Below are 14,553 nucleotides of genomic sequence, written 5' to 3'. Positions count from 1 at the left end.
TGTTTATTCAATACACATTGGCTAGGTCCACAATCGCATCCATCATTCCATCACAGTTCCACCTGACAGTTAACACTACTCTTTCAACAATTTTCTTGGCTTTATTTTCCGACATGTTATCTCTAGCTGAAGTACTTGTAACAAAAATACAAGTTTCTCTTGTTATGTAGCTGGCCAACTTGGCTAGACAAGTTCAAGTTTTAATCTATCTCATCTGTAAGTAAAGAACAGTAATATTCATATCTCCTTGTTGAAATGAAGTCTTTAGGAATACAAATAGTTCATCAAAGAGCCTGGTAAATAATGCTTTCAGTAAGTGCTAGCTGCCATCATCATCATCATCACCATCATCATCATCATCGGGGCAAGGTAATACAAGCATATTGATAAAATTGGTATACCTCTCATGGAGAGTGACCTGTTAATATTTATCTGTACTATACAATATGTATAACAACTATCCCAACAAATCCACTTCTAGACATTAACCCTACGCATGTGAAATGATATACTTAACATAGTTCCTTGCAGCACTATTTCTAATAATAAAATACTACATGAAACATAATGTCCATCAGTAGGCTACTGATTAAATAAATTATGGTTCATTTTTATAGTGTGGCCAAAATTTAAAAAAGGAGGCAAGTCTACAGAGACTGACATGGAACCATCTCCAAGATATTTTAAGAGATAAAATGAAAATGCAAGAGTGTATGGGCTACCTTTTGCCCTTTTATGAAAAAGAGGAAAATTTTGTATTTGCTATGCATAAAACATATCTGGATGGATATATAAGAAACTGGTAATGTTGGTTGTCTACAGGAGGGGACGGAATGGGAGGATAAATCTTCAGTTAATGAAACTTTTGAAATTCTACATCTTTTGTCTTTGAAATATTTAAAAAAAGATATAAAAGTAAGTTCCACAAGTTATGGTCTTCCCTCAACAGAATCTTCTACACTTAACATGCAACAGAGGGAAAGCATTAAAAAATGTATACATGCAACAACAGGAGAACGATGAAAAGGTTTTTACAAGAAAGCCATTTGAAAAAAAAGAAAACCGTTTGAGGTTGTAACTCACTTCTTTCCCATGCACAATTCAAATGCAAGGGGAAAATAGAGGTAGAGTGAAAAAGGAAGCAGGTGACAGAAGGTGAGGCAAGTTGACAGGTGAGCAGTAGAGGAGGACAGGATGGAGCCCCCTATCTCCCAGCCAACAATGATCAAACCTTTCCAATCATCTGTGCGCTGGGCTTGGATCTGGCAAACCCACGTTATTACAAAGGGACAGAAGGCAGAAAGGCCAAAGAAGGCAAAAGGAGGTATGACAACTTTTCAGTTCACTCTTACGGTCAGAAGAAAACCTTACCTCAATTTTTTTCAATACATCTGCAGTATTAGTGAGTGAAGTGTCTTTGCTGGTATTGTCTACCTTTTTGGATTTTGAACCTGCTGAATTAAAACCACTGTTAATACATTTTTCTCTAACAGTAATAGTGTAATATATTTCTTTGCCTTTTAATATGCTGCTTACCATAGTGGTATGTCATACCAGGCAGTCACATAATTTGCAGACTGAATTTTCTTTTTTTAATACATTTTATTGATTATGGTGTTATGGTTGTCCCATTTTTTTCTCTCCTTTTTTCCCCTCTGCCCTGCACACACCCTCCCACCAGCATTCCCCCACCTCAGTTCATATCCATGGGTTGTATGTATAAGTTCTTTGGCTTCTTCATTAAAGAATAAACAAAATAAATCAGCATACCTCATCAAGATTCCATGATAAATAAATTATAAACACTTAATAGGATACTTTCTAAGAATGCAACCATGTATAGTTTTACTAGCACTGAAAATCTGTACTAGCAATTAAAGTCATTCAGGTCAAAACTGCTAAAACATTACTTCTGACAGAACCAGTACAGGACTAGTGAAAAACTCTCACAAATATATCATCTGCATTGGCTTCCTGTTCTCTGATCAGTGTACTCTATTTTAATTATGGCAATTTTATGAAATTTGAAAAATAAAAAACAAGTGCAGAATAAATATGCATTTGCCAACAGTTAATGAGAAAGAGGTTATATTCAGTGGAACATAGCACTATACTTAGAATGAAGATTAAAACCTAGTGAACATATCCATCATATGAATGAATCTGAAAACTCAAAGTAATATAAATAAAATGAGTTAACAGGTTTGGGATAGTTACTTAAGCCACATTAAAAATACTGCATTTTAGGCTATTCTGAAACTGCAGAGAATAGAAAATTATTTCACATATAGATCTTGCCAGTTACCTAAGCATTATGATATGCTACAAGATGGTCGCTGTGATCAAAAAGTACTATAGTTCTTTCCCACAATCAAGCTATGTACATAGAAATTACCTGGTAACAGAAGAAAATAGGGCTTAGAAAGATGTAATTTTGTTAAAGATTAACATTTATCCTACAGAAGAAAAAAATTTAGAATATGGTGGATGACCAATTAACTAATGAAATTATAATTTACTGAATTATTCCAAACTGCTCCTGGGGGAAGTCACCAAGCTCAGAACTCTCAAAAATACACATTAGTGAGGTTTTGCTCAAACACAAGTAATGGTTAGATTTAATGACAAGTAACTTTCTTGGTCCTCCTCATGAGCAAAGACTTTAATTTGAACCATAACACATAAAAATACAGTATCATAAATGAACAAGATCTCAATATAATACTGATGACATAAAATTAGCTAAGAATGTAATTTACTCACACTATTAAGTCTTTTTCTCTAAGGATCTTTTATCAAATTATTTAAATTTCATAACACATAAGTCTGTTAAATGGATATTAGAGGACATGGTCAGATATATACACTTATTAAAATTACTAATATCTTAGCCAAGAAATAAGTTGTATACTCAAGTCCATTCAGGATCTTTTGCTAATTATCATTCTGGTTTTATATAATGCCAAATCCTTATATGCATAACTGAGGGAGAAGTGTCAAATTACCAAAATCTGTCAAAAGACTGGCTTAACCCCAAAGCATTAACATGATTTATTTTTCCACCTCTGGCCAAATAAATATATGCTATTCTAGAAAATCACATTCAAGGATGCTCAACCACTATTTACTCAGTAGAATTATGAAAGTGAAATACAACAGAAACTTTCACTTTAATATTTTACATAAAACATCAAGTTCTATTCTGCCAGCCCCCAAATTTTACCAGCTCTGAATGTTTCAATTAAAAACTAAACATCAGGCAATGTAACCATTTTGAAATTTTTAAATATACAAATAAAACTATCTACATAATTGAAAAGTTTTTCCTAGCACATCAAAATTCCATTAATTAAATAAAATAAACAAAAAAGTAATAACACATCAACAAAAAAGAGCTATAGCAGAATCATCAAAAAGCCAAAAATATTTTAAGAAAAAGCATTCATAATACTAAGCTAGGTTCAGGTAGATACTTCTATACTAGATAGAATTTAGGCAATAACCCTTTCCCACCTGGATTATTATGTTAGTCAATATACCTTTTTTGTATTTTTTCTTTGGCATCATTTCTCTTGGGAGTCTCCTCCAATCTGTATGTACAAAAGAAGAAATATAAAAATTGTAATTTCTTCTACAAATTAGTGGTACTAGATGCACCCTATTAAAAATATAACAGTGGCTCAAGCATTGAATTTAAATTTTTTAATATCTGATTATACAGATTTAGCCTGAAAATTAAAATATAACAAAAATATATTTTCTACTATCAAGAAAAAGTATTCATTAAAATACCTTTGAGCTATCATTTAGAATGGAAGGGCAGATAACGTGCTTCCTAGATAAGGTAAAGTAAAGGCGTTGATCATCACCAAGCTCTTATTGTACGAAATGTTAAAGGGACTTATTTAAGAGAAAGAAGATGATCAAAAATATGAACAGTAAAATGGCAACAAATTCACAACTACCAACAACTGAACCTAAAAAAACAAAAACAAAAAGAAAGCATCAAACAACTAGAACAGGAAGAGTCACAGAAATGGAGATCACATGTTGTCAGTGTAGAGGGAGAGTGGGGAGAACGAGGGAAAAGGCACAGGGAATAAGAAGTATAAACGATAGGTACAACAGACAGGAGGAAGTTAAAAATAGTATAGGAAATGGAGAAGCCAAAGAACCATGGACATGAACTAAGGGGGGACATGCTGGGGGTGAGGTGGGTGGTGAAAGGTGGAGGGGAATAAAGGAGAGAAAAAAATGGGACAGCTGTAATAGCATAATCAATAAAATATACTTTGAAAATAATAATAAATAAAATAGCTTTGAAATAGTGCCATAAAACTTCTGTAATATTCTTTTAACAGCTACTTATAAATACAGTAGTTATATAATCAATTTGAATAACAAATTTCTATAACAAGAAAATATAGAAAAATATTTTTTCTACATGAAACATTTTGGGTATGGATGAACATGGAAAGTTATTCATGATATATTGTTCAATAGAAAATGTTTTTCAAACATTTCAAATAATATGTTTAGAATCCCATTTAGAAATAAACCTAGTACATAAATATTTACACATGGTAGGACAAAAGTAGGTTTACAGTTTTGAGTACATAGTTTATTATTATATTATTATTTATTAATTATGGTATCTGTTGTCCATACAATGAACTATAAACCTACTTTTGTCCCATCCTGTACATATATATTTATGCAGAGAAAGCTGTAGGTTGGGAACAAAATATTATAGTAATTATTTGTGGGTGTTAGGAACACAGCTATTTTTCCCAAGTATTATTTATTTATCATTTGATTACTCTATATAACTTTTCTGTAGTTGACATATATATTTCTTATGTAATAAAGAATTTTTTTCAAGAGTTAAAACAGGTGACCACAATGCCAACACATGCAAAATTAAATAATTATCTAAAAACTTTAAAACTAAAAATATAAATAGCTACGGAAAAGAAAATTCCCTCCAACAAATAATTTTGCCTACATAGGTAAATAATTCCTGCATTTATTATTTCCATTTAATGTTTAAGCATAGAGTTAGTTAAAAAAAAAAATGAAGCAACATAAAAATGGATTAAAAAATATTGCCTGCTAAATAAAAAAATAAAACCTCGATGTATTTTGTAGAAAACATCTACATCTCAAGCTATTTTATCTGAATTAATAAATTTGAGTATATTTTTTTATAAAAACAACTCATAGATGATCATGAGAAAGTATGTGATGTATAACAAGAATCATTTAGAAGATGAATATTCATGATATGGAAAAAATCAGAGATCTAAGACAGTGTTTCCAGGGGACCCAACCTTACCAATGACCAATCGATACTGAAAAGAAAAAGCACTATAACCCATGAAAGCAACAATGCTGAAAATGCCATTTATGCTTTTACATAAAGGCAATTCATATAGAACACCAAGGACAAAGATGTCAAAGGAAATCAGTTAAAACGAGGAGACCTAGGTTCTACCAGCACTATCTGAGTTGCCCTGACAGGTCACTTTATTTCAGTGCGACCTTTTTTTTTCCTCTGCAAAATACATGAGCTGGATGAGATCTCTCCAGCCCCTTCCACCTTCTATACATCTAATACAAAACTGTGAACATTGGGGGACAGAGTGGGGGAAGCTTTTAGGTATGGTTCTTTTGAAAAGGAATCCTCACAACTAAACTAAAAGCAGTCTATGCCTGCTTGAAAGAAAGATCCATGAACTTAACTTAAAAATCCTTAACACTAGATTTGGTTTTTTCTTCAAAAGCTATAAAATCACTCAGGAGCACAGAACTGAGTACTACTGGTACTACAGACTGAAACTATGATTTTGGCAAATGAAAATGGAAAACCCAAATGGGTCTAGCAAGTCCTAGTTTAATTTTTTTAAAGTATTTTAAGAACTTCCCCCAAAATACTTAAACTCTACCTTCTTATAGTATAAACATCTTTTCATCCTAGTTTTCATGAGATCTATATTACTAATTAATTGCAGAAAAACAGGCAGACTATATTTTGCTATAGTGAAACAGAAAACTTGTCCTAAAAATATGGGGTAGGGAGAAGCCTTTAAATATCATTCTAACATTTGCAGCTTTACAATTACCTGGTATCCACTCTTCCTTGTACACCTTCATGTATCTTTTACTATACCTTTCAATATCTGGGGGGAAAAAAGTGTTCATTAGAAAAATCAAGAATAAACGTGAATTTAAGCCATTCCTTTAAAATAACTGCAAATACCAAATACCTTTATTTCACATTCAGGGAACTTCCTGCATTTACTTGTTCATAATGTATTCCTGAACACATACTGAAGAGTTCAATGAGTGTTACATTTAACAAAAGTGGTGAGCAGAAACCCGAAGCCTCATTATAGTTCTTAGAATCCAACAACCTGACAACTCTGAGGGCATTCACAGAAGAGCCAAAAGCCACTGACATAAAAGGGCAAGGAGGTCTACTCAGCATCTTGTTTTCTTCTGCTGACACTGCCCTCCAGCTCCCAATCTTTAAACCTTGTGTAACTGGGACGTACAATATTAAGTACCTCAAGTGGGGAGGGAGAGCTGTTTGTGCTCCTCCAGCACTTAATACACACATCCAGTTAGGCTTCTTAATAAGCTACTTTCCACAACCCATTGGGGCAAGGAGTGGGGAAAAAGGTAGGAGCAAGTAAGGTTGGACTTGACGGAGCCATGCATGAGCAGGTAAGCCCTCCACGGCAACCACTGAGAACTCTGCCATGGCCCTCTGAGCTTGCTAAAGATGGAAGAGCCACAAGTGTCTCCTGAGTCTGCTTTGTCCACTACTACGAGAAACTCCTTTGATGAGGGCCCAAGCACCATCACAATGCAATAAAATGAAACCATGGTTCTTCAGAAAAAATGGTTTTGGAGCTAGAGCCGTGAAAAAGGGAAAGTAACACAAAAGATGAAAATATAAAAATCCAGACCCAAATATATACTGATTTTTCTTCTATGTTAAGAAAATGCTTCCAGCCCTGACCAGTATGGTTGACTTGGTTGGGTGTCCTCCTGCAAAGCTAAAGGTCACTGGTTCAATTCCCGGTCAGGGCACATGCCTAGGTTGTGAGTTCAGTCCCCAGTCAGGGTGCATTTAAGAGGCAACCGATTGATGTTTCTCTCTCACATCGATATCTGTCTCCCTTCCTTTCCTCCTCTCTCTAAAAATAAAAAAATAAAATCTTTAGAAAAAAATGTTTCCAAATACTACTAAGACCAGGGTGTCAGACAAAGATAACTAAAGACAACCAAAGCAGATCAGAGACCAACAGACCAGGCTTTTCTAGGTATTTAACTGTTTGACTTTAATCTTGCTGTCAAGTTTTTCATCTATAAAGAAGTCAGCACAAATGAGAGATTCCCAGTATTGCATTTTATAATTTGCTCCAAAACGAATTCCATATTTTGAAAAAAAAATTAACCATAATATACTAAGGAAAGCAGTTATTACCATTTATTATCTGGGTCTAATGAGCCAGTTTTTATATTTTTAAGTTACTTTCCAATAATGTATTGAATACGAGATACTAAAAACCATCTACTGGGATCCAATCAAAAAGAGGCATATATGACAAAAGACAATTACCATATAATCTTGCCCATAAGTGGAACATAATCAACAAAACAAGTAAGCAAAATACAACCACAGACACTGAAATAAAGAATGAACTGAATAAAGTAAATGAGGGTGTGGAATTAACGGGGAAAAGAAGGGGAAGTGCCATCAAGGAACTTGTATGAAGGACCCATGGACAAGGACAATGGGGGTGTAAAGGACTGAGGGTGGGAGGTGGGGTGGGTGGGGCAGGGAGAAGTGGTGGTGGGAAAATGCAGACAACTGTACTTGAAGAACAATTAAAAAAATATTGTACCACCACAATAAAATGTAGGAACTTAAAAAAAAACAAGAGGCATATAATTTAAATAGGTATTTCTCCAGTGAAGAGACACGTGGACAAAAAACACATGATAAGATGGTGAACATCATTAGTCGCTAGAGAAATTCAAATCAATACCACAGTAACGAATGTACCACTTTATACCTATGTTGTTGGTAATGTAAAAATGTGCAAAACCTTGTAAAACAGTATGAAATTTTCTGAAAATGTTAAATATAGAGTTACCATGATACTAGATATATACCCAATAAAAATGACTTATGTCCACACAAAAATGTATACACAAATGTTCATAGCAGCATTACTCATAATAGCCCCAAACTGGAATCAACCCCACTGTCTGTCAACTGATGAATGGGTAAACAAAATGTGGTATGTGCATAAAATAGATTACTATTCAGCCACAAAAAGAAATAAAGCATTGATACATGCTATAACATGGACAAACCCTGAAAACATCCTAAGTGAAAGAAGCCAATCACAGAAGGACACATATGATTCAACTTATATAAAATATCCAGAACAGACAAATCACTAGAAATAAAGCAGATTAGCGGATGCCATGGGCTGGGGGGAGGAACGTATGGGGGTATGACACCATCAGATATGCGGTTTCTTTTTGGGACAATAGAAAGCTTCTAAAAGTTACTGTATTTTACTACGTACAATGTACACTTTTTGCCCAAATTTTTGAGGGAAAAATAAGGATGTGCGTTACACATGGGCATAATGATGACATACCATGGGTATAATAATCTCATGTACAAAGTGCACAAAAACATGGATGTGCATTATACGCAGAAGCACATTATACACGGCAAAATATGGTAGATAGTAGAATGGTTGTACAATCCTGTGACTACACCAAAAGCCACTGAATTGTATACCTAAAAAATGAATTTTATCTCAATAAAGCTGTTATTTGAAAAGAACAAAAATTATTGGCAATTTTAAGAAGAAATTAAGTATAGTAAACCTAAATTTATATTCCATTATTTTCCTAGTTTTGAAGGTATATTTAGCCAAAAAGAGCAACACCCTTTGGGTACAACTAACTGTGCATCAGTGTGCATTCTGGGTTTGTCACACACAGACCCTGAATATCTGCATTTCATGTATCCTGACTCCAGGTTTCAAATACATCTTTAATAAGTGCTAACTTATTATTTCTGGTTCTTCTTCTTACACTTGCACCATCTTAATAACTGTAATTACAAACACATTCCTAATAGCTTCTAGCTTATCATTACTTCCAATACTTCTTGTATTTGCACCATCAAAATGTAATAATATAAAAATTTTTGATGGCTCATATTTTTGTTGAAGAGAGGATGGGCCAGCCATCTTCTCCGGTCTATAATTGCAAAACAGTTTCATGATTAAATTTATAATTATCAATTAACATGATCAATCCACTAAATTGTTTCACTTCAACATAACCTGCTTCCTTTCAGACATCTTTGTCTTTGCATTCAGCATTTGTCCAGTTACAAACTACAGCACATAAATTTTGGTACATTAATATCATAAAAAAGTATGGGCTCATGTCATTTTAGCAAATAGAATGTTCCAGATTCTTATCACAAAATATTATGAGATGACATGCTTTGCAAAGATTAACTACATGGGAATACTGTATATCCTCTTCATCCTTAGAAACATATTGTTTACTGCTGATTCTTGAGTTTGAGAAAATTCATCTAGGACATTTTGTCAACTGAAAACTTGGTCTGAGATTTTGCTTATACAATCATTTTTTGCCATTATCATTAAGCAACCAGAGAGCTGCTGTCTTTTTGCACTCATCTCCTGATTTGTATAGTCACTGTAAAACATCTTCCTCTCAATTTTGTTCTCTTTGCTATTATGAGCAGAAAATAAAGAAGTTCTTAATTATATTCTATAAAAGCTAAAAGACACACAACATAACAAGAGTCTCTCCAGACTTCTTTTTTATCTTCTTAAAAATTAATGTAATGCTTTGGACAACACAATAGGAAAACTAAAGGATGATGTAATAGTGATTGATGATTTATTTCAATACTGCATAGTCCTTCTATGCAATTTTAGCATTCTTCTATTTTTTCATATCTCAGTCTTTTTTTTCATCATGGGGAGGAGTAATGGGTGAATGATGAAATAATACCTACAATGATGAAACACCCAAATGTTTCAAGACAGGAAAATAAGATCACTAAGATTCTCAAGTATATTTCAGATTAATAAAAGGATTAAATAATCCTTTTGGTAATGCTAAGATAAAATGTCTTTGTTTTTCTTTTTTAAAGTAAATCCTCTTTGTTCTTTGGAAGATCCCTATAAAAATATTATAAACATAAACCCTTGCATAGAGTAAGAATTGCTTAAAAAGAAACTCAAAAATTAAAACAGGGTCACATGGAGCCTAATGGTATAGAAAGAGTTAATAAAACAAACTCCATTTATTTCATAAAAGACCTTGTGGCCACACTGTAGGTAAACGTATAATTTCCATGAAGTTTTAAGTTCTGAAATGGCTTATAGAACATCACTTCCGTCACTCTTGTTTCCACTTTAGAGAACTCCAGTGGTTCAGGAACCTGAGCTAGGAAGCACTGGATCAGATGATCTCTATGTATTTTTGCAGCTAAATATTCAGTAAAATAATATTCATTGGTATTTTATCTTTATTATAAAGTAGTAAATTTCATTGTAAACACAATGCCACTCACTTTTGTAATTCTACATGAAACATTCTAAACAAATCTCAAACACATCACAACATGAAATGTTGATTCTGTGCCCTCCGTTCTTTGTGACAAATCTCAATGCCCTGAGCCATCAGCCACTTGCTTATCAGGAATTCTTGACATTTCCTACCTACTTGTTTGTCCTAGTCTAGTATTTAGTTCCTTACATTAGTCTACAATGCATATAGTTTACATGAGTCTTCCCAAAGCACATAATTGGCGAGATGGGAGAAGGCTTGTGATGTAACACTATCCGGATATGTCTCCCTCTGACAGTTGCTTACATCTGTTCAGACTGGCCAATTCTTTTTCATTCATAGTGTGTATATTATATAAACATTATATATGTGTGTGTATATATGCCTATGTATAGTAGGTATTATATTAACCTGGATACACACATATGTATACACATATTACATTTAAAAACCTTTCCTTTTCAACCATAGTTTTTAAAAAACAGATTACATCAGGAAAAAGAAGTAAACATGAAGATTTCAAGGAGAATGTACTTGTATCAATTTAGAAAATTTTATGCCTTTTCTTCCAAAAAAAGAAAAGCAAAAAATTCCATACATTTTTAAGTATTTTATTGTGCTGTTATGAAAGATAAAGTCTCTTGATCCAGGTATAAAGCAACCACTCCCAGAAACCAGCAACAAAATTATGTTCTTAAGAATGTGCCTGTCTAAAAGACTCATATATATTTTAATGATATGATACACTTTTAAATTAGACACATACTTTAATAACAAGCACATGTAGTTAAATAAATCTGTCACACAGTCTATAGAAAAACTATTTTTTAAAAAAACTAAAGTATACCATATACCACAGGTGGCAAACACAAGGCCCATGGGTTAAATCTGGCCCGTCCACCTTGTTTCATCCAGCCTGGCACCTTGTTTCTACCTGGCGGCAGCACCCAGCTCCTTGACCTTAGTTAAGGAGTGGCTACATTTATACAGTCCTAAAATTACATCCAGCCTTTTGAAGACAACCGAGAGGCTGATGTGGTCTCCGGTGAAAATGAGTTTGACATCCCTGCCCTACACTATTATTTTTCTAATAAGAATATTTATTAGTTCATTTGTTCATTTATTAGTTCCTGCTTTTTAAAGTCTTTAAAATGAGAGCTTTAATTTCATTTTCAAATCCAAAGGTAAAAAAGCATGAACATAATCACAAAAGTTAAAACAACACACCTTGGCTGGTGTGGTTCAGGGGGTTGAGTGATGGCCTGCAAATGAAAGGTCGCTGGTTCCATTCCCAGTCTGGGCATGTGCCTGGGTTATAGGCCAGGTCCCCAGTTGGGGGTGCATGAGAGGCAACAGATAGATATATCTCTAACACATTGATGTTTCTCTTTCTCTTTCTTTCTCCTTTCCCCTCTCTCTAAAAGTAAATGAATAAAATCTTTTTTTAAAAAATATTTTATTTACTTATCTTTAGAGGGGAAGGGAAGGAGAGAGGGAGAGAAACATCAATGTATGGTTGCCTTTCATGCATCCCCTGCTGGGAACTGGCCTGCAGGGAACTGGTCTGCAACCCAGGCATGTGCCCTGACTGGGAATCTAAAAGTAAATGAATAAAATCTTTTTTAAAAGCCCTAAAAGTTAAGAAAGTTAAAACAATTCAATTCAGTATTTCTGAGGTAAAAAAAAAAATCAGTATTTTTTAGGTAAAATTATCTCTTATTGTCAAACCATTATGTAATTTCAAGCAGTTATGTTTTGAAAAACTAAATGAACTTGTCTAGAAGGCTTCTATAATTACAAGTGCATGTAATATTGTTAAATAAGACTTGTTTTTTGACTCTTAGCCAATTCTGTCTTTTAGAGAGAAGGAAAATGGAATGCATTTTATTACTAATGGAATAAGATAGTTTATGAGTTTCTCATGTTTTAATGATGTTGTTTTGAGAACTCAAGAATGATATTGATGTCTCTAATTTCAACATTCAAGGGAAGAAACTAAAAATCAATATAGTTCTGCTGTGCTAAATAACCACACAGGAATGGCTTCCCTTCTTCTAAAACCGCTTCCCACTTCCATTCTCACTGTCAAGCCTTCTCCAACTGAACCTCCTTTCTGTCCTTAGCATAACCAATAAATCTGTGTTTTATAGTCTATTATATCTGATATATAAATTACAAGCCAAAATATAGTCAAGGCATTTAAAAATTTTAACCAAAATATGAAATAATCAGAGACCTGCATAAAGATATTTGTATAAGGATAGTAATCAGGGCATTATACACAAGAAAAGAAAAATCAGAAACAGCCTTAAATCTAATAACAGGGAATTAGTTACAATTAATGTTATATCCCCTATGGAATACCATAGAGTCATTAAATATTGTATTTTCCAAGAACACTAAGAATATGTAAAAATGTTAATAATATGCTAGTGAGTAAATCAGGAAGACACAAAGTACTATCAATCCAATTTTGTAAAAAGAATACACATATAGAAAAAAATCCAGAATATACAGTAAAATACTAACAGTACTTTAATCTGGACAGAAACATTGTGATTTTTACTTTTTAGGTATTTTTTGTTTTTCTTAATATTCACTGAACATACAAAAGCTCTATTGTGAATGGTAATTTTATAAATATCAAAAAAATTATATTTTCTGTTAAATCAACATAAATATGCTTTCTAAGGTAGTTAATTGCCAGCTGAATCAAATCGATGGGTACTACATGACCATGTAACTTGTGCCGAAGCACTGTTTCATCTGTATACAATGAACAACACAATCGAAGAGTCCAATACACACCTTCTTTTTCTTCAGGTGTTTCTATAAAATAAGGCATTCTTTTCACAGTTTCTCTCAACTCTTGTTTCAAGGCCAGCATATAATCTTCACCCTCTCCTGTTTTCAGTGGCACTGGTTTATAATCGGTATCCTATTTAAGTTGAGAGACAATATTTAAAAAATACTTTAATATCCCTTTTGCCTATATTCTGGACAATGTCAGTTTTATTGAAAAACTACATTTTACGGGTAACTAAGTTTTACAATCAACTTAAAATCTGTTGAGCTTCTGTAGTCTATTTAACCTTTTAGCCCATTTGCTCTTATTTTAGAGGTAGGAAAGATGGTTAATTTTCCCACTGACCCTAATTTTTCTGACTATAAAATAATCATTTTGCTATACAGTTTGTTTGCTAAGATACTATATTATAGAAATCAAGGCACCCAAATGAGAGTAACTGCTTTAGTCTCCTACTGACCTCGATGAGAGGTGGTAGTATTGTTTGGAACAGTAGCACAAAAAAAGTAATAGCAGAAGCTATCATTTAGCAAGTGGTTACTATGACTGGGATGCACTCAGTGTTCAACATCCATAATGTCATTTCAAGTATCATCAATATTTACAGTGAAGAAATTAAGAAGTGAACAATCTATAAGCCAATAAACATGTAAAGCAGGAGTATGAAGGTGCATCTTCAGTTTTAAAAAATTACATGCACAAATATATTTATATATGTATGTACGTGCATATAGGCATAATACATACATTCATAAAAAAGTGAATCCCCAGGATGTATAGCAAAAACATCTCTGTTTTCAGAGGCTATGTCTAGGATACATTTTCAAAATTTCACTCCAAATTTATTCATTAATGCTACAACTATTTATTAAATGCCTACTATAAGCCAGGCATGGTTGGACAACAGGAGATATACCATGATGAACTGGGCAAAGTACCTGCTCTCATGGAACTTACATTCTAGGGGAGACAAATACAACAAATAAACAAATAAGGTAAAATGTAAATTTGAGTAGTAATAAGTGCTCTGAAAAAAATGAAGCCAGGTAGAGGTAAGAGTGGAGGTTGAAGGTGGAGGGTCTACACAGGGTAAGCATGTG

The 14,553-nt window shown here is 33.4% G+C and overlaps 1 protein-coding gene across 10 annotated transcripts in view; it reads right to left on the bottom strand.

Annotated features, from left to right (window-relative positions):
- POLR3G (RNA polymerase III subunit G) overlaps positions 1–14,553 on the bottom strand; it is a 33,858-nt gene that overhangs the window by 10,233 nt on the left and 9,072 nt on the right. For 9 of the 10 annotated variants that reach the window (XM_053664489.1, XM_053664486.1, XM_037159612.2 and 6 more), the window contains 4 exons: positions 13,456–13,585; positions 6,123–6,179; positions 3,540–3,590; positions 1,372–1,454 (listed from right to left, as the gene is read on the bottom strand). In XM_053664489.1, coding sequence (XP_053520464.1) covers positions 1,372–1,454; positions 3,540–3,590; positions 6,123–6,179; positions 13,456–13,585 — 321 coding nt within the window. The remainder of the gene's footprint in view (positions 1–1,371; positions 1,455–3,539; positions 3,591–6,122; positions 6,180–13,455; positions 13,586–14,553) is intronic. The other variant, XM_053664491.1, reaches the window with a different exon arrangement.

This window comes from Artibeus jamaicensis, unplaced genomic scaffold (genome assembly GCF_021234435.1).
Source record: "Artibeus jamaicensis isolate MK-2021 breed Jamaican fruit bat unplaced genomic scaffold, CSHL_Jam_final contig_373, whole genome shotgun sequence".
Lineage (NCBI taxonomy): Eukaryota > Metazoa > Chordata > Mammalia > Chiroptera > Phyllostomidae > Artibeus > Artibeus jamaicensis.
Note: the sequence above shows the minus strand (reverse complement) of the source record. Positions and strands in the feature narration are given on the sequence as shown.